General features: G+C 53.2%; 1 protein-coding gene across 1 annotated transcript in view; it reads left to right on the top strand.

Moving 5' to 3' along the window:
- The window catches only part of LARP4 (La ribonucleoprotein 4), a 59,400-nt gene that overhangs the window by 12,270 nt on the left and 20,730 nt on the right, over positions 1–26,400 (top strand). Inside the window, exons 2-5 of the mRNA XM_038752952.1 lie at positions 13,802–13,949; positions 17,597–17,755; positions 21,196–21,271; positions 23,361–23,497. Of these exons, the coding sequence (XP_038608880.1) occupies positions 13,802–13,949; positions 17,597–17,755; positions 21,196–21,271; positions 23,361–23,497 (520 nt within the window). The remainder of the gene's footprint in view (positions 1–13,801; positions 13,950–17,596; positions 17,756–21,195; positions 21,272–23,360; positions 23,498–26,400) is intronic.

Below are 26,400 nucleotides of genomic sequence, written 5' to 3'. Positions count from 1 at the left end.
CTTGGCCTCGGCGGACGACGGAAATCCACGCGGGTAAATCTCCCGGGGAAAACCGACGGGCCCGAGGCCCTGTCGTGCCTTCCGTTTTCTCTGCCCTTGCCTCCTTGTCACGTTTTAACCCCAAGCCTCCCCGGGGAGAACGGTCTGTGTGTGTGACGGGGTGCAGGGCGGAGTTCTTGAGCTCTGGGGTTACCTTGCTGTTGGTGCTCAAAGTGGAATTGGACAGACGCTTTTGCTGCCGTTGCCATGCTCACCAGGCACCCTAACGGAACAGCAGTGATTAAAGCACGGCGTACCCGGCCGGGGAGGTGTTTTGGGCCGTCTCGAAAGAGCCTGAAATGTCTTTGGCATCTTGGTGCCGCAAGCCATGCCACACACGCGGCTCCTTGAGCTTACTTGCTGTATCTCCAGCTCGTCGGCTGCATCCTCGCCCATGCTCTCCCTCCCCCATCATATCCGGCAGAGCCCACCACTCTCCCCACCTTCAAAGCCCGACCATTAATCGTAGCTCTTCCAAGAGCTGGCTAACCCCTCATCTCCCCCTTCTAGACTGTAAGCCCCCGTTGTTGGGTAGGGACCATCTCTGTATGTTGCCAACTTGTACTTCCCAAGCGCTTAGTACAGTGCTCTGCACACAGTAAGCACTCAATAAATATGACTGAATGAATGAATGAATTTCCCCACCCCCTATTCGCCCTCTCCTCTGCACCACCTAACGCACGTGGCTGTTGACTCCGAAAGTCCGTTGATACTCACACTAGCCTCATGGCATTTATGTCCTTATCCTCTGCCATTTCCCCTATCTGTAATTTATTTTGCTATCTTGTCGCCCTGAGTCAGTTAATTAATGATGGTATTTGTTAAGCACTTACTGTGCGCTGAGCTCTGTTCTGAGGGCCGGGGTGGATACAAGGTAATGGTAATAATAATAGTAATGTTGGTGTTTGTTAAGCGCTTACTATGTGCCAAGCACTGTTCTAAGTGCTGGGGAGGTTACCAGCTGATCAGGTTGTCCCACCGGGGGCTCACAGTCTTAATCCCCATTTCACAGATGAGGTCACTGAGGCACAGAGGAGTGAAGTGACTTGCCCAGAGTCACACAGCTAAGTGGCGGAGCTGGGATTAAGCTCCTTATGGGCGGGGATCATGTTGCCCACCTCTACAGTGCTTTGCACATAGTAAGCACTTAATAAATGCCATTATTATTATTATTATTGAATACACTCCTCCAAGCGCTTAGTACAGTATTCGGCTCACAGAGTGCTCAGTAAATACCACAGGTGGGTGTATTGATTATAGACACGATTGCCGTCCACAAAGGACCAGCGAGTCTGAGCACTGGCATGGGAGTTAGAGGACCCGGGTTCTAATCCCAGATCTGCCTCCTGGCTGCCGTGTGACCTTGAACAAGTCTCTTAACTTCTCTGTGCCTCAGTTGCCTCATCTGTAAAGTGGAGATTAAGACTGAGCCCCACGTGCCCAATCTGATGATCTTCTTTCTATCCCAGTGCTTAGCACAGTGCCTGGCATATAGTGCTTAACAAATACCTTTTTTTTTTTTAAAGGAGTTTACAATCTAATCACGTACAGATAGGGGAAATGGCAGAGTAAAGGTATGACCTTAAGTGCCGAGGGGGTGTGTGACTAGTGTTTAAAGAAGCAGCGTGGCTCAATGGAAAGAGCCCGGGCTTGGGAGTCAGAGGTCATGGGTTCTAATCCCGCCTCCCCCACTTATTAGCTGTGTGACTTTGGGCAAGTCACTTCACTTCTCTGGGCCTCAGCTACCTCATCTCTAAAATGGGGATTAAGACTGTGAGCCCCACGTGGGGCAACCTGATTACCCTGTATCTACCCCAGCGCTTAGAACAATCAGTGAATCAATCAATCGTATTTATTGAGCGCTTACTATGTGCAGAGCACTGTACTAAGCGCTTGGGAAGCACAAATTGGCAACATATAGAGACAGTCCCTACCCAACAGTGGGCTTACAGTATAAAAGGGGGAGACAGAGAACAAAACCAAACATACTAACAAAATAAAATAAATAGAATAGACATGTACAAATAAAATAAATAAATAAATAGAGTAATAAATATGTACAAACATATATACATAACAGTGCTTGGAACATAGTAAGCGCTTAACAAATGCCATTATTATTATTATTATTGTTATTAAAGGGTACAGATCTGAGTAACCAAGCAATGCAGCAGGAGGGTGGATAGGAGAAAGGGCTTAGTTTGGGCAAGGCCTCTTGGAAGAAATGTGATCTTAGGAGGGCTTTGACGGCGGAGAGAGTGGCAGTCGGCCCCACGTGAACGGGGAGGGGAATTCCAGGGCCGAGGGGGGGACGTGGGCGAGAGGTCGGCCGCGAGACAGCGAGTAGGTTGGCGTTGGAGGAGCGAAGTCTGCGGGCTGGATTGGAGTAAGAGATCGGCGACGTGGGAGGGAGAGTGTGCCGATAGTGTGCCTTACAGCCGATGCGGAGGAGTTTCTGTTGGAGCGGAGGTGGGTGGGCAACCCGCTGGAGGTTTTCGAGGAGTGAGGAGACGCGGACCGCACTCTTCTTTAGAGAAACGATCTGGGTCAGCAGAGGAGAGGACGGAGAGACGGAAAACAGGGAGGTCAGCAAGGAGCTGATGCAGGAGCATATTGGGTGTGGGGGCATTATTTCCATCCCACCCTGTCCCCCACAAGAATCCACCCTGCTTTCAGTCTGAGGAAGGGGGGGCCTGCCTCCTCCTTCAGCTCCGAATAGGCTGGGCATGACTCCCGACCCCATGGGCCAATCACTGCCCGCCGACAGACCGTAGCAGACGAAGCTTCTGTGAGTCAGGAACAAACGGTTTTCCTCTCTTCCTCAATCACTCACTCATATTTATTGAGCGCTTACCGTGTGCAGAGCACGGTACTAAGTGCTTGGTAGAAGACAGTGCAACAGTAAACAGACACATTTCCTGCCCGCAGGGGTGCTCCGGCCCGTGTTGCCGCAACATGCTGTGTGCCCCCTTCTGCCTTTCCCCTTTCCCGGTCTGCCCTGGCACCACAGGAGCCCTCCCGGCTACATTTTGACCCAGGCTTGTTCCCGACCGGAGAGGTGGGAGCCTGGGGAGTGGGCTCTCGGAGCTGACATGCTCTGGGATAATAATAATAATAATAACAATATAATTATTATCATTACGGTATTTGTCAAGCATTTCCTATGTGCCGGGTGCCGTTCTCAGCACTGGGGTGGATACAAGCAAATAATAATAATAATGATGGTATTTGTTAAGCGCTTACTATGTGCCCAGCACTGTTCTAAGCGCTGGGGTGGATGATACACGATAATCAGGTTGTCCCACATGGGACTCACATTCTTCACCCCCATTTTACAGGTGAGGTAACTGAGGCCCAGAGAAGTGAAGTGACTTGCCCAAGGTCACACGGCAGAGTGGCGGAGCCGGGATTAGAACCCATGCCTCTGACTCCCAAGCCCGTGCTTTTTCCACTAAGCCACGCTCCTCCTCCTGGTTGCACATTGGGATATTGGAAATCGGGTTGGACAGTCTCCATCCCACATGGGGCTCACGGTCTCAGTCCCCATTTTACAGGTGAGGTAACTGAGGCCCGGAGAGGTGAAGCGATTTGCCCAGGGTCACACAGCCAGACAAGCGTCAGAGCCGAGATTAGAACCCACGACCTTCTGACTCCCAGGTGTGTGCCACGCTGCTTCTCCGTCCCCCAGTAGAGCTTTGGGGAAAAAAAAACCACTGTGGAGCAACTCCTGGAATGAGTTGGTGTTGAGGGGGACGTGCACACACCTCTCGGTTAGCAGTGCCCCTTTTTCTGGGCAGCCCGGGGCAGGTGAATCCTCCCCTCCGTGGCGATCGGGTAAGGCCTCTCCTGGCTGAGTCCTTTGGCCTCGGACCACCACGGCGTAGAGGACATTTAAATCAGCAGAGGCTTTGACCACCGAGACAAGAGGAATGGACTGTGTCCTAATATTTGGGTCTGTGGCCTCAAAACGGCCCCAGTGCTTACCGCAAGGGCCGAGGGTGCCCGGAGCGCTGTGGGAAAAGTGATTAGATTTGAAGCCTCATCTTGGCTTTCTAGTTTTGTTCTCTGTCTCCCCTTTTTAGACTGTGAGCCCACTTTTGGGTAGGGACCGTCTCTATATGCTGCCAACTTGTACTTCCCAAGCGCTTAGTACAGTGCTCTGCACACAGTAAGCGCTCAATAAATGCGATTGATTGATTGATTCCTACCAGGAGAGCCACCTGTTGGATCCTGGGAGTTTTTGGCACCAAATGCATTTCCTGCCCACTTTGTTCCTGTTGGCTTACATTTTGGGGAGAGTAGACAGCTGGGGTCAAGGGGGATAATTAAAATAATAATTATGATATTTGTTAAGCGTTTACTACATGCCAAACACTGCACTAAGCACTGGGGTGGATACAACCAAATCAGGTTGGACACGGTCCCTGTCCCACATAGAGCTCACAGTCCCAATCCCCATTTTCCAGGTGAGGTACACTGAGGCCCAGAGAAGTGAAGTGACATGCCCAAGGTCACACAGCAGACAAGTAGCTGAGCCGGTATCGAAAGACACAGAGAGCCCCTAGAACCTCATTTTACCGTACAGAATCACCCCCCTTTTTTTAAAGTGGTATTTAAGTGCTTACTATATGCCAGGCACTGTACTGAACCCTGGGGTAGATACAAGTTAATCAGGTTGAACACAGTCTGTGTCCCACATGGGACTCACAGTCTTAATCCCCATTTGATATGAGGTCACTGAGGCACAGAGAAGTGACTTGCCCAAGGTGTCTCAACCGACATGTACTTCCCAAGCGCTTAGTACAGTGCTCTGCACATAGTAAGCGCTCAATAAATACGATTGATGATGATGATGATGACATGTGGCAGAGCTGGGATTGTTCATTCAATCACTTGTGTTTATTGAGTGCTTACTGAGTGTAGAGTACTATACCAAGTGCTCAGGTGAGTACATTATAATAATAAACAGGCACATTCCCTGCCCTCAACGAGTCTAGATGGGGGGAGACAGGCATTGATTAGAAGCAGCGTGGCTCAGTGGAAAGAGCCCGGGCTTTGGAGTCAGAGGTCATGGGTTCAAATCCCGGCTCCGCCACTTGTCAGCTGGGTGACTTTGGGCAAGTCACTTAGCTCTTCTGTGCCTGTTGTTACCTCATCTGTAAAATGGGGATTAAGACTGTGAGCCCCCCATGGGACAACCTGATCACCGTGTAACCTCCCCAGCGCTTAGAACAGTGCTTTGCACATAGTAAGCGCTTAATAAATGCTATCATTATTATATTATTAAATAAATCACGGATATGGACATAAGTGCTGTCGGGCTGGGAGTGGGGATGAATAGAAGGAGCAAGTCAGGGCGACGCAGGGAGGGAGTGGGCAAAGAGGAACGGAGGGCTTAGTCAGGGAAGGCTTCTTGGAGGAGATGTGCCTTCAGTAAGGCTTTGAATAATGATAGTAATGGTATTTGTTAAGTGCTTACTATGTGCCAAGCACTGTTCTAAGCACTGGGGTTGATACAAGGTAGTCAAGTTGTCCCACTTGGGGCTCACAGTCTTAATCCCCATTTTACAGGTGAAGGAACTGAGGCACAGAGGAAGTGAAGTGACTTACCCAAGGTCACACCGCAGACAAGTGGTGGAGCCGGGATTAGAACCCACATCCTCTGATTTCCAAGCCCGGGCTCTACCCATTAGGCCACGCTGCTTCTCAGAAGCACTTTTTCCCTGGGATAGTCGGTTTAACCACCCCCGCCCGCAACCAACCCATAAGAATGACGATGTCATTCGTCTATTATCTGCCTGTCCCTGGTGGGTAAATGGGCTGGTGAAACTGAAGGCCTTTTTTTTTTTTTTAAAGCTAACTCAAGGCTGTCAAATGCACTTTTCAGCAGCTCCTGACCCGGGTTGTGCAGTCTTCCCGGGTCACACGACTGTAAGCGTGCCCCATTGCCAGCCTGGCGGCGGAACTTGCCCAAAATGTATGCCCGTGGCCCACACCCGCTGTGCCCATCACACAGAGACCTGCTTTCGTTGGCCGAGCAAAGCCGTGTGCCAAGTGGCACGCCGAGGGGCCTTTATTGTGGGCACGTTTCCGTTCCCTTCCCTCTAATTCTAGAGGAGCAGCGTGTCTCAGTGGAAAGAGCCCGGGCTTTGGAGTCAGAGGTCATGGGTTCGAATCCTGACTCCCCTACATGTCTGCTGTGTGACCTTGGGCAAGTCGCTTAACTTCTCTGAGCCTCAGTTACCTCATCTGTAAAATGGGGATTAAGACTGTGAGCCCCACGTGGGACACTTGATCACATTGTAACCCCCGCCCCCCCCCCTCATGCTTAGAACAGTGCTCTGTACATAGTAAGCACTTAACAAATACCATTATTATTATTATAGGATGGGTCCTGGATCTCCGGGTGTGCATTGTGGGTGCCGGGGACCGGCCCTCCCCACAGAATGGAAGTGGTCAATGAGACAGGAGGAGCCGGCCCCGCGGCTCCTGGTGTTTGGAGACTGCAGTTCTTCAAAACAGCGAAGAGAAGCAGCGTGGCTCAGTGGAAAGAGCCCGGGCTTTGGAGTCAGAGGTCATGGATTCAAATCCCGGCTCCACCACTTGTCAGCTGTGTGACTTTGGGCAAGTCACTTCACTTCTCTGTGCCTCAGTTACCTCATCTGGAAAATGGGGACGAAGACTGTGAGCCCCCCGTGGGACAACCTGATCACCTTGGAACCTCCCCAGCACTTAGAACAGTGCTTTGCACATAGTAAGCGCTTAATAAATGCCAGCATTATTATTATTATTATTCAGAGCTGTTAGACTGACTGGTAGGCATTGCAGTGTGGTCTAGTGGAGAAGAATATGGGCCTGGGCATCACAAGGACCGGGGTTCTAATCCTGGCAACACTTTTCTGTTCGGTGACCTTGGGCAAGTCACTCTTCTGCCTCAGTTACCTCATCTGTCAAATGGAGATTAAGACTTTTAGCCCCATGTGGGACATAGACTGCTTGCATCTACCCCAGAGCTTATTACAGTGCCTGGCACATAGTAAGTTCATTCATTCAGTCGTATTTATTGAGCGCTTACTGTATGCAGAGCACTGTACTAAGCGCTTGGGAAGTACAAGTTGGCAACATCTAGAGACGGTCCCTACCCAACAGCGGGCTCACAGTCTAGAAGGGGGAGACAGGCAACAAAACAAAACATATTAACAAAATAAAATAAACAGAATAAATATGTACAAGTAAAATAAATAATAAATAGAGTAATAAATTCGTACAAACATATATACATGTATACAGGTGCTGTGGGGAGGGGAAGGAGGTAAGGCGGAAGGAGGGGGCTCAGTCAATAAGTGCTTAACAAACACCATAATTATTATTATCACCACTACCACCACCACCACCTGGAGTACGTGGCCAAGCCCCACTAAGTGCCCAGGTGCCAGCCATGTCTGATTGTATTGTGGAGAAGAAATCACTGGTGACCCAAGAGGTGCCGCCTCCTCTGCCCGGTGATCCCTTGGTGTAGCTCCTTAGGGCAAGGTGAACGTTCGTCTCTTGGTTCTGTCTCCCGGGCCTCTGGGACCCGTTAGACCTGGATGGTCCGATTCGGCAGCTGGGGGATGACCACGGCCTCGCTTTTCCGGCCGGCCCCCGAACCGGGCCACTTGCGCCTGCGGGCATCTCCCCCAGAGGGTGGGCCGGAGATCGGTCGCTGGTATTTACTGGGCCATCTACGGTATGCGGAGCACTGGACTGTTCTTGGGAGAGCATGGGAGAATTGATAGATGCGCCCCCTCCTTTCGAGGAGCTCACAATCCGGCCGAGGAGATGGACAGTAAAGTAGATTATAGGCAGGAGGAGGCAATGGATTAGAAAGGGATGGCGATAAGTCCAAAGGGGCTGGGGAGGTCCCAGGTGCGTGGAAGAGGTGGAAGTATTCCGTGGAACCATTTACCTGGCCGTACTGCGCTCTAGCGCTCTTCCGGAAAGTTCGGAGGGGGAGTTCAGAGGAGGTTTTTGGGCATCCCGATCTCAGGGTAAAATAGTTTGGCTCCTCATGGGGGTGTTTTACTGCCTTTTCTGACACCCAGTCAGAGCCATTGGTTCACGTGGAAGTGAGGCAGGGTGGGGCCCAGGCAAGAGAGGGTAGAAGTTCGGGAGGGGGTGCCGTACCTTTGCTGAACCCCGGTGCTCCCCGGTTTCCGGGCAAGAGAGTGTTTGCTCCTCGGCAGCAGGCGTTGGCAAGGATCTCCCCTCCCAAGTCCCTTGCTCGCTCTACGATGCCAGAGGAAGGAAGCAGGGCAAGTTCTGCCTCATCACCGTGGTTCGCGTCCACAATTTGCCACCCTGAAGGTCTGTCCCGGCCTGGGACATGGGCTCTTTCCGGCGAGGAGCAAGAGCCCGCTCCCCTCCCGGCTCTCCGTCTGCTTCTTAGAAAATCCGGGGGGCTCATTTCTTTGGGGGACGGGTGATCCCAGCTGGGAGGGGAGAAGGGAGAGTCCCAGTAGCTCTTGGGGTGTCCTTGGCTCTGAGGCCTGGCACCACGGGGGCCTTCTGGGAGCTCAGAGACAGTGAAATCACCATGGAGTTCACTGAGAATAAACCAGGAGTTCATCAGAGCAGTGTTTGTGTCCTGCCCGGGCCCTGGCTTTGGTCGTTCCAGGCCCGGAGCCATTTGGGCAGGACACTCTTGGAGCGCTAATTAACCCGCCCAGCAGTTGGGCCTTTGGCGGTGGTGGGGTTTCTTCGTTCTTAAAAGGCCGGGTACCCCTTCCAAGGGGCGGGGAAGGGGTGCTCTGCATTTAGTCCCATCACCCGCCGAGCCATCGCTCTGTAAAGCGGTGGTTCTTCAGAGGGACCCGGAGAGGACAGCCTATGAGGCTCTTTGACCCGTACTTGCGTTCTTGGCCACTTCAGCAGATTCTTAGGTTTAGATTAGCTCCCGGGGCCAGGAGAGCCGCCCGCCCCTGGGATCCCCAGAGGAACCTCCTTCCCCTTCCCTTCCCCGGGGCCGTCGTGGAAAAGTGAGTTTGAGATTCATTGACGGCCAGGAAGGCCAGGTCCAGGAGTGGGCGGTCACTGGCTCCTGAGCTTTTGGTGGGGGGGGTCCCGAGGCAAGTTGCTGGCCTAGCCAGAGTCAAGGTGAAGCTTGATTCCCAAGGACTCCGCTCTCTTGGCACCCATCCCAGCAAGAGCGCAAACTTTCATCATGCCAAATCACTGCCTCTGACTTCTGTCTGACTGAGCGAGGGGGCGGAGAGTTCCTTGTCTCCTGCAATTTTAAAACGCTCCTGGCAAAACCGTGGAGCTCAGTGACCCAACCTGACCCTGCCATTACTTGACTTAACATTTGTGGGGGCCGGGTTTCTCCAAAGGAAGCGGCACCTCATTTGGTTTGGTGTGGATTGACTGCTTACTGTGAGTAGAGCACCTTACTAAATGCTTAGGAGAGTACGACAAAGTTGTTCGACGCGTTCCCTGCCCAAAGAGCTAGAGGCGGATGGAGAGAGGAACCCCCCCACCCCAATCTACTACGGTTCCTCATTTGAAAGCCCGATGTTTTATTTCTTTTTCCGGCTCATCGGGCTAAGTAGTGGTGAAATCCCCTCGGACTCTGGGGGAGAAGACAGAGAAAGATCTCGCCAGAATGTACAGAGCGTGCCACTTACTTGATGCTATCTGGTTTGATGTTCCCAGGAATGAGATCCTCAGCGCTGCCCCGGTGTGTCCATGGGGGAAAATGGTTGAGACTCCCCCTCTTGGAAGTTAGTAAGCGCTCAATAAATACGATTGATTGATTGATTGATTGATTTCCCGGAACCCTGTACCAACTGTGCCCTTTTGCCTCAGTTCCTTCATCTGTGAAAACGGGGATTTAGATTGTGAGCCCTATGTGGGACACGGGCTGTGTCCAACCTGATTAACTTGTATCTGCCCCAGCGCCTGTGCCGTAAAGGCCTGCTTAAAGTACATGCTTAACAAATACCATTTAAAAGAAAAAAAAAAGGGTTGTGAATAGTGAGACTTTAAAACGTTTCACGTTTCGGATACTCAACTCCTCCAGGTCATTCCAGAATGTGTGTTTCCGCTGGGCGCTCTGGGTAAAACGACGCGATCAGGCAATCGGGGCCATCCTCCCGGCATCACGCCGCGGTCTGGATAAAACACAGGAGTGATATTGGAAAAAGAGGTTCCGCACGGTGAAGACGTGCGGGCGTACCTGAAAACGGGGCGCCTCGGAGAGGTGGTCCCCGTGTCGTAGGGAGCGGATCGCAACGCACCCGAGGCGAAGCGATCGATCCGGGAGAGAGGCTCCACTCAGCCCGAGGGAGCAGAATTCATTTCTTTGGCCACCGGGCAGCTCTTTCCGTCCTTGGCTGATTCATCCGTGGGTCTGCCCGGACGCTTCCTTGAAGCGTTCCGCTCTGTTCTCACTGCTTGAAATGGTGGAAAGCGCGTCCGGACCTTTGTGGTTTGGGGCGGGGCGGGAGGTGGTGTTGAGTGGGAAAGTAATCAGATAAAAGAATCCGGGGAAGTCGCGAAAGACCAGATGCGCGAAATGTAAGCGTGACCCAGTGGAAAGGGCCCCAGCGTGGGAGTCAGAGGACCTGGATTCTAATCCCGCGTCTTCCCCATGTCTGCTGTGTGACCTGGGGCAAGTCACTTCATTTCTGTGAGCCTCAGTTCCCTCATCTGCAAATTGGGGATTCAGTACCTGTTCTCATTTAGACCGAGGGCCCCATGTGGGACAGGGACTGCGTCAGACCTGATTGTCTCGTTTTGAGTACAGTGCCTGGTAAGTGCTCCATAAGCCCCGATAAAGGAAGGAGGAGGGTGGCGAGGTGAAGTTAACTCAGAAACCAGCGGTGTCCCCAGTGAGAAAACGCTTCCCAAGGGCCTCCCCCCACCCCAATACTAAGGGTGGATCTGGGGTGCCAAGCTCTCTTAACGCCCCCCATATTGCTGACCCACCCCAGAGGTGAGTGTGGTGGGAGGGAGTGGGTAGGGTATGGTGGGAGCCTCCCATCTCTTCCCACTCCAGTCCAGACTAGAGTCCAGACCAGTCCAGTCCAGAGAAGCAGCGTGGCTCAGTGGAAAGAGCCCGGGCTTTGGAGTCAGAGGTCATGGGTTCAAATACCAGCTCCGCCAATTGTGTGCTGTGTGACTTTGGGCAAGTCGCTTCACTTCTCTGTGCCTGTTACCCCATCTGTAAAATGGGGATAAAGACTTTGAGCCCCCCATGGGACAACCTGATCACCTTGTAACCTCCCCAGCGCTTAGAACAGTGCTTTGCACATAGTAAGCACTTAATAAATGCCATCATCATTATTATTATTCTGCTGCTTGGATCGTTTTTCTACAAAAGCGTCGGGGCGTGCCACCCCAGTCCTCAAAAAACTCAAGGAGCCGGCAGCCGAATGCGGGGGAGAGGGCGAGAAAGACACAGAATAATCTCCAGATAGGAGGCAGAGGGATGGAGAGATGCCGATCTGGATAAGCGATTAAGTAATAGGGCGTGTAACTCGATCCGTTCTTGGGTCGGACCGTGGTTGTGAGTGCCCAAGTGCCGAGGTGGCAGCCGAGAGGATGGGAGGCGGGGAAGAGGACGGTGAATCCGGCTAAGGCTTCCTGGAGGAGGTGGGATTTCCCAAAGGATCTACAGGTGGGGCAGGCTGTGGTCTTGAAGGGTTGATCGGGGAGGGGAAGAGGGAGGAGTGGAAGCATTGATTGAGGGCCCCCCCCAATAATGATGGTCTTTTGTTACGCGCTTACTATGTACCAATTAGTGTACTAAACACAGGGGTAGATACAGGATTACCTGGTGGGACACAGTCTCTCTCCCACAGTCCAGTTAGGAGGGAGAAGAGACATTAATAATAATAATGATAATGGTATTAGTGTACTAAACACAGGGGTAGATACAAGATTACCTGGTGGGGTACAGTCTCTCTTCCACAGTCTAGTTAGGAGGGAGAAGAGACATTAATAATAATAATGATAATGGTATTAGTGTACTAAACACAGGGGTAGATACAAGATTACCTGGTGGGGTACAGTCTCTCTTCCACAGTCTAGTTAGGAGGGAGAAGAGATATTAATAATAATAATGATAATGGTATTAAGCGCTTACTATGTGCAAAGCACTGTTCTAAGTGCTGGGAAGGGATACAAGGTGATCAGGTTGTCCCACGTGGGGCTCACAGTCTTAATCCCCATTTTACAGATGAGGGAACAGAGGCCCAGAGAAGTGAAGTGACTTGCTGGGGTAGTTACAAGGTGATCAGGTTGTCCCACATGGGGCTCACAGTCTTCATCCCCATTTTACAGATGAGGGAACTGAGGCCCGGAGAAGTGAAGTGACTTGCCCAAAGGCACACAGCTGACAAGTGGCATAGCTGGGATTTGAACCCATGACCTTTGACTCCCAAGCCTGCGCTCTTTCCACTGAGCCACGCTGCTTCTCTATAAAGATATTGACTTTCCATTTTTGGGGAAGCAGAGTGGCTTAGTTCGCAAGAGCCCGGGCTTGGGAGCCAGAGGAAATGGCTTCTAATCCTGGCCCTTCCACTTGTCTGCTGTGTGACCTCGGGCAAGCCGCTTAACTTCTCTGTGCTTGTTACCTCATCTGTAAAATGGCGATTAAAACTGTGAGCCCCACGTGGGACAACCTGATTATCTTGTAACTACCCCAGCACTTAAAACAGTGCTCAGCACATAGTAGGCACTTAGCAAATACCATAATAATAATAATTTTCCAGGTGAAGGACTGAGGCCCAGAGAAGTGAAGGGACTTGCCTAAGGTCACGCAGCAGCCAAGGGGCAGAGCCGGGAGGAGAACTCAGGTCCCCTGACTCCCAGGCATGAGCGCTTTCCACTAGTCCAGGCTGCTTCCCGCTTTTTTTTTTAAATTATATTTGTTAAGCTCTTACTCTGTGTCAAGCACTGTTCTAAGCGTTGGGGTAGATACAAGTTAATTAGGTTGGACACAGTCACAGTCCGTGTCCCACACGGGGCTCGTAGTGTACCGTAGCGGGTTGTTGGGAAAGACAGAATAAAGAAGTCGTGTATTTCCGGAACCATGGAGAAGGCGAGGTGGGAGGGATGGGGCGGGCGAGCTCACGTGTGGAGAGAGGAGAGCGTGGCTACATAAGAGCTGATGGAGGGCTTTAAATCCAACGGCCAGGAGTCCCCGCGTGATGCAGAGAGGTGTGACCCTGGGGGGGTCAGGGGAGAGGGGCGTATGTGGAATGACCGTTCAGTTAGATGATGTCGTCAGTGGGGTGAAGCCTTGCTTAGCACAGTGCTCCTCCCTCATTAGGTGCTCGGTAAATAGCATCGATTGAGGCGGGAGCAGCAAAGTCACAGGTTCGGGAGTTGGGAGTCCCCCAGGCCGTTCCCGTTCCTGTGAGCGGTGCGGCGTTGGGGCCGCCCAGGTTGCCGGCCAGGAGCCGAAGGGCGTCTTGGACAGGCCCGGGTCTTCTCGGTGCCGCTCTTCCCCGATGGCTCACCTTTGGGGACCGGCCCCTTCCAGCCACACGAACGGAGTGGTTTGAAAGAACGGAGCGGGCGGAAAATGCATCTCTCCCCTCGGCACCCGCCCCCCCACCCCTTTGTTTAAGTGGGAGCGCCTGGGCAGAGGTGGCACATCCTCCGTCCTGGAGGTCGGCCAGCCGGGGCGCGTCCCCCTCCTCGCCCCAGTCCCCGCCCCGAGCCGGGCTCTGTCTCCCGTGCCTTTCTGACCCGGCTGCCTTTGTCTCGATCCTCTCAGCAGGTCCCATCCAAAGGAGCCGGCCTAAACCCCAACGCCAAAGTATGGCAGGAGGTTCCTCAGGGGAGTTCTGACGCGGCCCCAGCGACTCATGGAGCAGAAAGCTCTTGGCAGGAGCCAGCAGCCACGGCCGGGCCCCGTCCCGAGGGTAAGGCGGCCCCGCAGCGGGGGTCCGGGCGGCCGTCGGGGAGCGGGGTGTCGGGGGGACGCCGCCGCCAATCCGTCAGGAGGCACGTCGGGGAGATCGCACTCGGCCTCAGAGCCGCGGTTCGAGGGGTGGAAAGGCACCGGCCCCTCTCGCCCGCTCGGTGGTCCGTTGGACGCCAGCTCCCGGGTGCCGGGCCGTGGCGGTCCCCCAGGGGAGAGGACGGAGGGCCCGATGATGACCAAAGTATCGCGCTAAGAGGGAAGCAAGCCCATTCGCGGTGCAGAAATGGGGCTGACTTCTTCCACTCTCCCTCTTGACCGCTGTTCCTCCTTTCCTCCTGTGATCTCTGCTGCTTTCCCTCCTCCCCATGGCTGCACTTGAGTGGAAACTTGTCCCAGTGAATGGCAAGATTATGAGATCTGAGGGCCCTCCCCTGGGGCGCCGTGTGCTCCTTGGCCGTCCTCAGTCCGGGTGCCAGGCGAGCGGGAAGGCGGGGAGGCTTCCCTTCGGCCGTCCCCGTCTCTCTGAGCCCACGGGTAGAGACCCCACACCCCCGGACGCCCCCACCGACCCATTTCCCAGCCGACAACTCCCCTCTGGGCTGAAAAGTGGCAACGCGGGAGCCAGCTCTGCCCCCTCCCCGCGGTGTGACATCATCCCTCGCTACCTCAGGCAGTGCTCTGAGGACAAGTGAGCTAATTCCTCGGAAGGAAAGAGGGAGCATCTTGGAAAAGTGGACAGGGCCGATGTGAGGAGCCTCCTGGAGGTGCGGCCCGATCGTGTCCCCGAGCTCACGGGTTCACGTCCCCGGCCAGTCTCGTGTCTCGTGTGGGGACGTGTGCGCTCCGGGCCCTGCCATCTTGAGTTTAGCCTTTGTGGGCACAGAGAGAAGCAGTGTGGCTTAGTGGATATAAAGCACAGGCCTGGGAGTCGAAAAGACCTGGGTTCTATCCCGGCCTCCCCACATGTCCGCTGGGTCATCTTGGGCAAGTCACTTCTCTGGGCCTCCGTTCCCTCATCTGTAAAAAGGGGATTAAGAGTGTGAGCTCTGTGTGGGACAGGAACTGTGTCCAACCTGATTAACTCGTATCTACCCCAGGGCTTAGAACATAGTAAGCGCTTAACAAATATAGTAATACTACTAGTAATTCCAAAACACCCATACACATCAGTGTTCACTACTCCAGTAGGTGTCAAACCTCCTGGTCACGCATCCACAAATCTTGGCCGCCGACAGCATTGTGTGTAGGTGGTCCAGTGGGAGGGAGCAGGGCGGAGGCGCCCGACGCCGGCCCGTGTTGGGGTGAGGGCTCTGGATTGCAGGGGTGCTGCTGGAAAGAGGAGAGAGGTCGGGTTTTCGACGCACCCTGCCCCCACACAGCTCTTCGGTTCTCCCGCTGGGGTTGCAAGTATTCCCACCAGATTCCCAGTTCTGGGGCTACCTTGGGGCAACCGCCCCCAAGGAAGCCTGCTCCCGCACTTCCTTGTTCTCCAGCGAGGCCTAGTGGAAAGAGCCCAGGCCTGGGAATCAGAGGACCTGGGTTCTAATTCCAGCTCCACCTGCAGCGTGACCTTGGGCAAGCCATTTAACTTCCAGCGCTTAGAACAGTGCCCAGCGCTTAGAACAGTGCCCAGCGCCTAGAACGGTGTCCAGCGCCTAGAACAGTGTCCAGCGCCTAGAACAGTGCCCAGCACCTAGAACAGTGTCCAGCGCTTAGAACAGCGCTTTGCACATAGTAAGCGCTTAACAAATACCATTATTATTATTCTGTGCCTCAGTTCCTCTGGAAAATGGAGGTTCAGTGTCCTTCCTCCTACTTCAGCTGATTCCGTGTGGGGTAGGAACTGTGTCCAACCTGATTAACTTGTATCTACCCCAGCGCGTAGAACAGTGCGTGAGGTAAGCGTTGAACAAATACCATTATTATTCGTATTAGTATTATTTTTGTTATCCTGGGCCTTTGGGGCTCTCCTCTCTCTATCCTGCTGCAGAGCCTCTCTCCTCCTTTGCCGGACAGAAAGAGAGGGCAGAGCCGGCACGCTGACGTGTTTGGTGGAGAAATGAAAAGGGCTTAAGTCACTTTGAGCGGGCTCCTGAAGGAAGCAGATGAAAAGTTGACCTTCTGTATCCAGATGGGTCCTTTTGGGCAAATAACAGCTTTTGCCCATCCAGATTCCCGCTAAACTCTTAAGGGAGCCCAATACCTTGTTCCCACAAGGCCTAGAGTGGAGACCACATCCTTCCACTTCCTCTACCCACTTAAGAGAGGATGGCTTGGCTCTGCCTGTCCAGGCCTGTGTCCGAAACAGTAGTCACTTAGGTTAAAGCCGCCACCGTCCAGACCGGACCCGATGGGTGAGTTTTCTGGCTTTTCTCTGAAGGGATGAGGCTTTAGGTTGACAAACCCTGACAAGGCAGAAGGCTCCCAACACCCACACGGTAAATATTTACTCTGTCACGGTACCAAACTGCTGTCAGAGCGTAAAAAAGAAGGCCCAAACATACGTGTCCTCGGAGCCAAAGGAGGGGGCCGGGTACAAGTTGGGGGTCCCGTGGCGTGACCATGGGGTTCTGCGCCCTTGAGGTCGCGAATGCCTTCCCAGACGTGTCGGCCGCGAGGGTCTCGGGGTGCACGGGATCTGAGGGGGGCCGGCGTGGCCCACACGCTGCCGGACAGTCCGTCAGACCGCTCCACGTCTCCACTTCCATTTGGAGGCCAAGCGCTGAGTAGCGGTTGATGCCAGCCTGGCCTCAGCCTCCGCTCTCTCCTACGGTTAGTTGTCCACGAAGTTTGACACGGTGCCGGCAGGAGGGCCGACCCTCCATGCCTGGCCCAGTTACCCTTTCCCCAAAACACCAAGTAACGGAGCTCCACACGGCCCATCTCATCTAGATCTGGCGATTTCTGGGAGAGGTGCCCTGCCTGGGGGCTCACGGGAGCTGTGAGGGGCTAGTTGTCTGGTGGGCGCACCCAACTCTCCAAGGTTTTCTTTTCGATGCCAAGACCCATAACTAGGGAGTGAGGCAGAAGGTTCCCGGCTGCGTGGCGAGGGAAGGGTGATCTGCCCTCCTGGGGCAGCTCCTGCGGGGGATTTCCATAACCCCCCAAGGCTGCCCATCTTTGGCCAGAGCTCCTCCTGGGGTACAGGGAAGCCCTGAGATAGAGGGTTTGTGTCCAAGAATTCAAGTGTCCCCATTCGCGCTTGCTCACCACAAGAGACACGGGACCATTTTAGATGCAGAGAGTCCCCAGATGAGTGATGGGGTGCCCGACCCGCCTCCGGCTCAACCCAACCCGCCGTTCTTGCTGGGTCCGGCCAGGGGGACGATGGTGGACGAGGGAGACTAAGGGCCGCTGGAGCCGGAGTCGGCTCAGCCCACCTCTGGAGTCCACCCTTGTGGTGTTTCTCCACCATTCCAGCCATTTTTCTCCCCTAACACTTCCTGATGGTTACAGCTGTGAATGATCAGTGAGAGCCGGCCTTCCCCATGAGGGTAGTGGTCAGAGCAGCCCCCCGTTGCCCACAGCCAGCCGCGAGGCCTCTCCCGAGCGAGGGTCGGTAGCAGCGGGAGGAGCTGGGGAGCAAGGGGGCGTTCCTTGGGCCGTCGTCCTGGGGTCCCCCTGATGGCCCTATCTTCTAAACAGGGAGCCCGGAGATCGCAGAGGACAGCTGCAAGGAGTATGAAGTGATGTATTCCCCGTCCTGTGACGCCCCAAGGAACGGCCCCGGAGCGGAAGACGCGGCCGCCAACGGGATGGTCCTAGCCGCCGAGGAGATCGGTTACCAAATTTATGATGTTTCCGGTAAATGGCGGCGGCGCGATTTGAGAGGGCCCCACTCCCCGGACCCCCCTCCCCCCCCCCCCAAGAGCTGTCACTCTCCAGTCACAGGCCGCCCCGGGGTGCCCCTACTTCTCCCTATACTGTTAGCAACTATACCCATGAATGATGGTGGGGAAACTGAGGTCTTGCATCCGCAAGTCACCCCTCCTGCTGGATGAGGTGCAGGTCTCCCCAGTCCATTGGGCGGTGACACGTTTTCCATTTGTGTTCCATGAGATCCAAATCTCCCTGCTTCCCCTAACTCCCGTCGATTCCGGGAGAGCCCTTTGGTTTGGAGAGTCAGGAGGAGGCAGGCCAGCGTCAGGGGACCGTGGGGCAAGGGCACTTAGCTGCCGTCTCCCGTTTCTTTCCCCGGACCGAAGGGTGGCTACCACCTGGCCTCGCCCCGGACAGTGCCGGTGCCGATGAGATCACCGGCCCTTTGGAAGGCATTAGCCATCACACGCCTGGAATCCCGGCTAATTGGGACAGGACTAGCATAGGCAACCTGACGGCCGAGAAGCGAAGCAAAGCCGAGTTTGAACGGGAGCCCGTCCCGACGAAGCCCTGGCGAGCGGGGCTTCTGCCGACGGACTCTCCTGCTCTTGGCCTCCCACGTCTTCGGAGGTGCCAAGGTCCATGCTGGTTTCTGTCCGGAGGCCGCCTGGTTTGGCAGGGTTTTCTGGGCGGGGCATTGGCGGGGCTCCAGGCGTCATACGGGGCGCACAGCTGGAGGGTAGAGGCCTTCGGGGAGATCCCTTCGAAAGCCCAAAGCGTCTCACAAAGCTTCTGGGACCCCTCGACGAGGTTCCGCCTCCCCACCTGGACGGGGCCCCAGGGACAGCCCCGACTCAGATTGAACCCCGCGTAGGATGGGAACCCTGTCCCGCCCGACTGATCCGTATCTGCCCCAGCATTTAGAACGGCGCACGACCCACAGCAAGCGCCGAAATACCAGAATACCATTAGTAACGAAGGGCAGGGGAGAGCGGGGCTGAGAGCAGTGGGCCCCGGGGTCTGTTGCAGGGATGCGAGAAGTGAGGAGCATTGGGTGGTGGACAGGAAGCCCCGGGAGTGAGGGAAGGGACCCTGCCAGAGGGATGGAGGGTGGGGTTCAAGCAATAACGAACAAGGCTGCTCACCAACCAGCTCTGTCCTCAACCCTCCAGTCGTTTAGTGAGAGCTCAGTGTGTGCTTAGCACTGAGCTGTGCACTGGGGAGAGTACAGTAGAGGAGGAAGGCGGGATCCTGGCCCTCAAGGAGCGGACAATCTAGCGGATTGCACGATCCCCCACCTCCCTTTAGAAATTGGTCAGGTCCCCGGCTATACCGCCCTCCCATCTCCACCTCGCCCCAACTCTTTCGTCAGCTAATCTTGCCAGAGGTCACTCCAGGGCTGCTTCCCTCGTGTGCTAGCTTAGCTGACCAGCGAGCTGTCCCATCGCTCCTTATTTCATAATAATAATTAATGGCAATATATCCCTTATCATCATCGTTATTATTAGTAGTGGTATTTAAGTGCTTACTTTGTGCCGAGCATTGTACTAAGTGCTGGAGTGGATATAAGGAAGTTGGGTTGGACACAGTCCCTGTCCCACACGGGGCTGGCGGTCTCAACCCCATTTTACAGATGAGGGGACCGAGGCTCAGGACGTGAAGTGACTTGAACAAGGTCACACAGTAGACAAGTGGCGGAGCCAGGATCAGAACCCAGGTCCTTCTGGCTCCCAGGCCCAGGGTCTATCCACTAGGCCTTGGTGCTCGGCACCTTCCCACAAAGCTCTTCATTTGGCTCTAGGGATGAGACCGGCAGCTCTAGGGAGGAGACCGGGATGAGCTTCTTCAGCCTCAAATCCCAAAGCAATAAGATGGCCAGTCCTCGGAACGTCCATCACCAGAGTTGACGGGCCCCAGGGCCTATCTGACAGAATAATAATAATAATGATGGCATTTATTAAGCGCTTACTATGTGCAAAGCACTGTTGTAAGCGCTGGGGAGGTTACAAGGTGATCAGCTTGTCCCACGGGGGGGCTCAGTTTTAATCCCCATTTTCCAGATGCGGTAACTTAGGCCCAGAGAAGTGAAGTGACTTACCCAAAGTCACACAGCTGACAGTTGGTGGAGCTGGGATTTGAACCCCTGACCTCTGACTCCAAAGCCCGGGCTCTTTCCACTGAGCCACGCTGCTTCTCTAGATAGAGGCTGAGGTGAAAGGGGCCCCCATTGGCCAATTTGGAATGGAGGAGCCGGGGCCGTTTCTGAAACACGGACGCCAGATTGTTTGGTCGTGCTCTCGGGGGGATTTATGGGGTGCCTGCTGGGCGCAGTATTGGGGCGCTCCTTCTGGCGGGCTTCCTGGCCTTTCATGGGGAAGTGGGGCACACAAGGAACACGGAACGGAGAGTGAGCCATTCAAGCACACAAAAGCAAGAGACAGAAAGAGCAACAGAGCGTCGATCCACTCTGGCTCTCGGAGTGGCCTGCAATCAATCAATCAATCAATCGTATTTATTGAGCGCCTACTGTGTGCAGAGCACTGTAGTAAGCGCTTGGGAAGTACAAGTTGGCAACATATAGAGCCAGTCCCTACCCAACAGTGGGCTCACAGTCTAAAAGGGGGAGACGGAGAACAAAACCAAGCATACTAACAAAATAAAATAAATAGAATAGATATGTACAAGTAAATAGAGTAATAAATATGTACATACATATATACAGGTGCTGTGGGGAAGGGAAGGAGGTAAGATGGGGGGGATGGAGAGGAGGAGAGGAAGGAAAGGGCTCAGTCTGGGAAGGCCTCCTGGAGGAGGTGAGTCCTCAGTAGGGCCTTGAAGGGAGCCTACAGGCTCCCCACTCCGCGTCCCAAACAGCCTCACCTGCCCCAGCCCCACAAACGGTCCAGATGCTGGCAAGGTGCAATGTGGGTCCCTGTGAGGGGATCGCAGGGGGACCCCCGGGTTGGGGCCGGGGTCCCCCGCGGCCTCAGACGGAGCAGGGGCAACCACGGCCACACGCTGTCGCTTCAGAGTGGGTGACACCCCAGCCCCGCCTTAGTCCGGGTTGGCGTTGGGTGGACCAGCACCCTTTTGCCCAGACGGCCAACTCTTTCCTTGAGGGGTGTTTTAACTCTTCACCCGAGTGTCCTTTTAGAGGGTGTGGTGGGCAACCAACTGGCATGACCGCTGGGAGCCTCGAAAGAACTGAAAGCCCCGCAAAGCATCGGGACGGGCCGCAGCTGCGGGGAAGGGGCGAATGGCCGGCATTTTCCAGTGGAAGAAGCGCCTCTCTCTCGGCGGGTGGAAAGTCACGGGACCGCTTGGCAGGAAGCCAGGGGCTTTCTGCACTTGCTAGCATTAGGTTTCCACAAATGGTGTCGACAACTGGTCACTTCACCGACTCTTTCTTGACCTTGGCTCTCCAGGTGAAGGCAATCCTGTGGTTTCTACAGAAGACCTGAAAGAATGCCTGAAGAAGCAGCTCGAATTCTGTTTTTCACGGTACTGACCCAGTCCCTTTTACAGCCCAGCCCGCACCCTCCGCTCCTCGGCCGCTAACCTCCTCACTGTGCCTCGTTCTCGCCCGTCCCGCCGTCGGCCCACGTCCTCTCCCTGGCCCAGAACGCCCTCCCTCCGCACATCCGCCAAGCTCCCTTCAAAGCCCTACTGAGAGCTCACCTTCTCCAGGAGGGCTTCCCATTCATTCATTCGTTCATTCAATCATATTTATTGAGCGCTTACTGTGTGCAGAGCACTGTACTAAGCACTTGCGAAGTACAAGTTGGCAACATATAGAGACGGTCCCTACCCAACTGTGAGCTCACAGTCTGGAAGGGGGAGACAGAGAACAAAACAAAACATATTAACAAAATGAATAGAATAAATATGTACAAATAAAATAAATAACTAGAGTAATAAATATGTACAAATATATATACATTCCCAGTTTGAGCCTCCTCCTTCCCCTCCCCCTCCCCCCCATCTGCCCCGCCTTACCTCCTTCCTCTCCCCACAGCACCTATGTATATATGTTTGTACATATTTGCTACTCTATTTTACTTGTACATATTTACTCCATTTATTTTATTTTGTTAATATGTTTTTTGTCGTCTATCTCCCCCTTCTAGACTGTGAACCCGCTGTTGGGTAGGGACCGTCTCTATGCGTTGCCAACTTGTACTTCCCAAGCGCTTAGTACAGTGCTCTGCACACAGTAAGCGCTCAATAAGTACGGTTGAACGAGTGAATGAATCCCCCCGGCCCCCCGACACACTTAAACCAGAAACAGCACCTGGATTTCATTCAGTGGCCAAGGAGGGAGGACCCCCAAGTCTGACTCGCGCACTCAGTCCATTCTGGACTGTGTAGACGGGGTGGGGGCCGGAGGGGACCCCTGAGGGGTCCTCTCCTAGGGGGTCTTCTGAAACGGGAGGAACACCTCAAGAATGGTGGTCAGGGTGGCCCAAAGTATGAGAGTCATGCCGTCCTGCGGATTCGAACTTGGCTCACGCTGGCGGCCCAGCTGGGTTATGGCGATTGGGTGGGTATTTTTTATTATAAAAAAAATAAAATAATAATGGCATTTATTAAGCGCTTACTATGTGCAAAGCACTGTTCTAAGCGCTGAGGAGGTTACAAGGTGATCAGGTTGTCCCAAGGGGCTCACAGTCTTAATCCCCATTTTACAGATGGGGTAACTGAGAAGAAGTGAAGTGACTTGCCCAAAGTCACACAGCTGACAAGTGGCGGAGCCGGGATTTGAACCCTTGACCTCTGACTCCAAAGCTCGTGCTCTTTCCACTGAGCCACGACATCTTCTGCCCTTTGTTATGTGGTTTTTTACTTTTTGGTGTGTGGTATTTAAGCGCTTACTATGTGCCAGGCACCATACTAAGCAGTGGGGTAGATACTTAGTATCTACTTAGACTGTGAGCCCACTGTTGGGTAGAGACTGTCTCGATATGTTGCCAGTTTGTACTTCCCAAGCGCTTAGTACAGTGCTCTGCACACAGTAAGCGCTCAATAAATACGATTGATGATGATGATGATCAGATTTTACACAGTCCCTTCCCCACAGAAGGCTCATGGTCTTATTTTAGAAATGAGGGAACTGAGGCCTGGAGAAGTGAAACGGCTTGCCCAGAGTCACACAGCAGACAGCGCCTAGAACAGTGCTTTGCACATAGTAAGCGCTTAAATGCCATTGTTATTAAGTGGAGGAGTCGGGATTAGAACCCAGGTCTTTTGATGCCCCGGCTCTAGCCACCAGGCCATGCTGCTTCTCTGCATTTGTATTTGTGATGGTTGGAGCGGGTCCTTTTTGTAGTGGGTGAGGTGAGGATTTGAAGCACTGTGTTTGGGGGGCTTTACCGGTCCGTGGGCCACCCCCCCAAATTTTTACTGCTCCCTGGCCGCCTCAGCAGCTGTGGTTGGGAAATTCCCAGGGGTCCAGTTCTTTCCCAGCGCTTTCCAAGAGCTGAAAATTCCCCACAGGGAGCGCGGCCCAGGTTGTGATTCTGGAGTGGGGAATGGGGCTCCCCCATTGGAGGCTGGCGCCTCGCTCATCCTGCCTTCTCTCCATCCCGTTCAGAGAAAATCTCTCGAAAGACCTGTACCTGATCTCTCAGATGGACAGCGATCAGTTTGTCCCCATCTGGACCGTGGCCAACATGGAGGAGATCAAGAAGCTGACCACCGACCTGGACCTCATTCTCGAAGTGCTGAAATGTACGTGAGTGGCGTTTCGGGTTTCAATCAATCAATCAATCAATCAGTCGTATTTATTGAGTGCTTACTGTGTGCAGAGCACTGGACTAAGCGCGTGGGAAGTACAAGTTGGCAACATATAGAGACGGTCCCTACCCAACAGCGGGCTCACAGTCTAAAAGGGGGGAGACAGAGAACAAAACCAAACATACTAACATCATCATGATCATCATCAATCGTATTTATCGAGCGCTTACTATGTGCAGAGCACTGTACTAAGCACTTGGGAAGTACACATTGGCAACATATAGAGACGGTCCCTACCCAACAGCGGGCTCACAGTCTAAAAGGGGGGAGACAGAGAACAAAACCAAACATACTAACATCATCATCATCATCATCAGTCGTATTTATCGAGCGCTTACTATGTGCAGAGCACTGTACTAAGCACTTGGGAAGTACAAATTGGCAACCTATAGAGACAGTCCCTGCCCAACAGTGGGCTCACAGTCTAAAAGGGGGGAGACAGAGAACAAAACCAAACATACTAACCTCATCATCATCATCATCAATTGTATTTATTGAGCGCTTACTATGTGCAGAGCACTGTACTAAGCACTTGGGAAGTACAAATTGGCAACCTATAGAGACAGTCCCAACCCAACAGTGGGCTCACAGTCTTAAAGGGGGGAGACAGAGAACAAAACCAAACATACTAACCTCATCATCATCATCATCAATCGTATTTATTGAGCGCTTACTATGTGCAGAGCACTGTACTAAGCGCTTGGGAAGTACAAATTGGCAATCTATAGAGACAGTCCCTACCCAACAGTGGGCTCACAGTCTAAAAGGGGGAGACAGAGAACAAAACCAAACATACTAACAAAATAAAATAAATAGAATAGACATGTACAAGTAAAATAAATAAATAAATAACAAAATAAAATAAATAGAATAGATGTGTAATAAAATAAATAGAATAGATATGTATTCAGGAGCCAGCCCTTCCATGGCACCGATAGCAGGGTTCCAGGAATCTGAGCGTGCCTGATGCCACAAGGTGCCGGGGGCCTTGATTTTTTGCCATCATGAAACGGGAGGGACCGGGTTCGGGTTCAGTCGGATGCTCGGGGGGCTCTTTCTGCGGGGGAGCGGAGGGGTGGGCCGGGATTGTGCCCCCTGACAGAGACCTTTGCCCTTCTGCTTTAATCCAGCCCATCCGTCGGGGCGGGAGAGGAGCAATTTCCCACGACGGTACCTGCCTTGGGGAGCTTTGACAGCCCCCCAACCCCATTTAAGAAGCAGTTTACTTCAGCCACTCCCTCTCTCGCATCCATAAATATGTTTTCATCGCCCCAAGGGGCTCTGCTTTTCCACGCTCAGACTGGACATTTCAGAAACAACCCATCGTCATCATCATCGTCAATCGTATTTATTGAGTGCTTACTGTGTGCAGAGCACTGGACTAAGCGCTTGGGAAGTCCAAGTTGGCAACATATAGAGCCAGTCCCTACCCAACAGTGGGCTCACAGTCTAAAAGGGGAAGACAGAGAACAAAACCAAACGTACTCACAAAATAAAATAAATAGAATAGATATGTACAAGTAAAATAAATAAATAAATAGAGTAATAAATATGTACAAACATATATAAGCGCTCAATAAATACGATTGAATGAATGGATGAGAGGATTTAGGCCAAAGGTCTGCTCTGGATTTGACGATCGTCCAATAATACAATTTATTATTATTATTATTTGTTAAGCACTTAGTATGGGTCAGGTATGTTCTAAGTCCTGGGGTGGTTACAAGCAAGTGACATTCCCTGCCCACATGGGGCTCACAGTCTTTAATCCCCGTTTTACGGATGTGGTACCCGAGACCCAGAGAAGTGAAGTGACTTGGCCGAGGTCACACAGCAGGCAAGTGAACCTGGGTCCTTCCGTCTCCCAGGCCGATGCTCCGGCCATTCGGTCTAGGAAGTTCTAGAAGCCTGATGATCGTGAGAACCGGGGTGGTGGTGAGGTGGAGAGGAGAGACTGGAAATAAGAAGGATAATGATAACAATTGAGGTATCGGTGAAGCCCTTATTGTGTGCCACCGCCTCTGGGGTTGACATGGGACTGTAAGCTCGCTGTGGATAGGGAATGTGTCTGTTAGATGTTGTATTATACTCCCCCAAGCGCTTAGTAATTAGGGAGGCAGCGTGGCTCAGTGGAAAGAGCACGGGCTTTCTAGTCAGAGGTCAGGGGTTCAAATCCCGGCTCCGCCAACTGCCAGCTGTGTGACTTTGGGCAACTCACTTCACTTCTCTGTGCCTCAGTTACCTCGTCTGTAAAATAGGGATTAAGACTGTGAGCCCCCCGTGGGACAACCTGATCAGCTTGTAACCTCCCCAGCGCTTAGAACAGTGTTTTGCACATAGTAGGCGCTTAATAAATGCCATTATTATTATAGTAATTGGTGTTTGTTAAGAGCTTACTATGTGCCAAGCACCGTTTTAAGTGCTGAACAGTGCCGTGCACGCTGTAAGCGCTCAATAAATACGACTGAACGATTGAACCATAAAACATAATAAATACAATTAATTGTGCCTTGCACACAGCAAAGTGCTCAATAAATGCGACTGATTGAGGAGGATGGAAGGGCTGTTGCGTTGGACTTTATGGCACCCTCAGAAACATGGGCGCCCAGTGCCATCAACCCTGAAATGGAGGCGAGCCCCGTGGAGCCCTGGCCGGCCTGGTGAAGTTTCAAGGCGTAATAGAGATTAAGAGCTTACTTTGCACAGGGCACTGTACTAATCGCTGGGAAAAAAATCCATTCCGTGCCTCCTGAGGACGTGGCTCTGTACTAAGAGCCTGGGAGCGTCTAGCAGTAGGGTGCTGCAAATTCCCCCTCCTCAGAGAGTTTGCCAGCAAC

The sequence above is a fragment of the Tachyglossus aculeatus genome, chromosome 10 (assembly GCF_015852505.1).
Source record: "Tachyglossus aculeatus isolate mTacAcu1 chromosome 10, mTacAcu1.pri, whole genome shotgun sequence".
NCBI classification, from domain to species: domain Eukaryota; kingdom Metazoa; phylum Chordata; class Mammalia; order Monotremata; family Tachyglossidae; genus Tachyglossus; species Tachyglossus aculeatus.
This window is presented reverse-complemented; position numbering and strand designations above follow the sequence as displayed.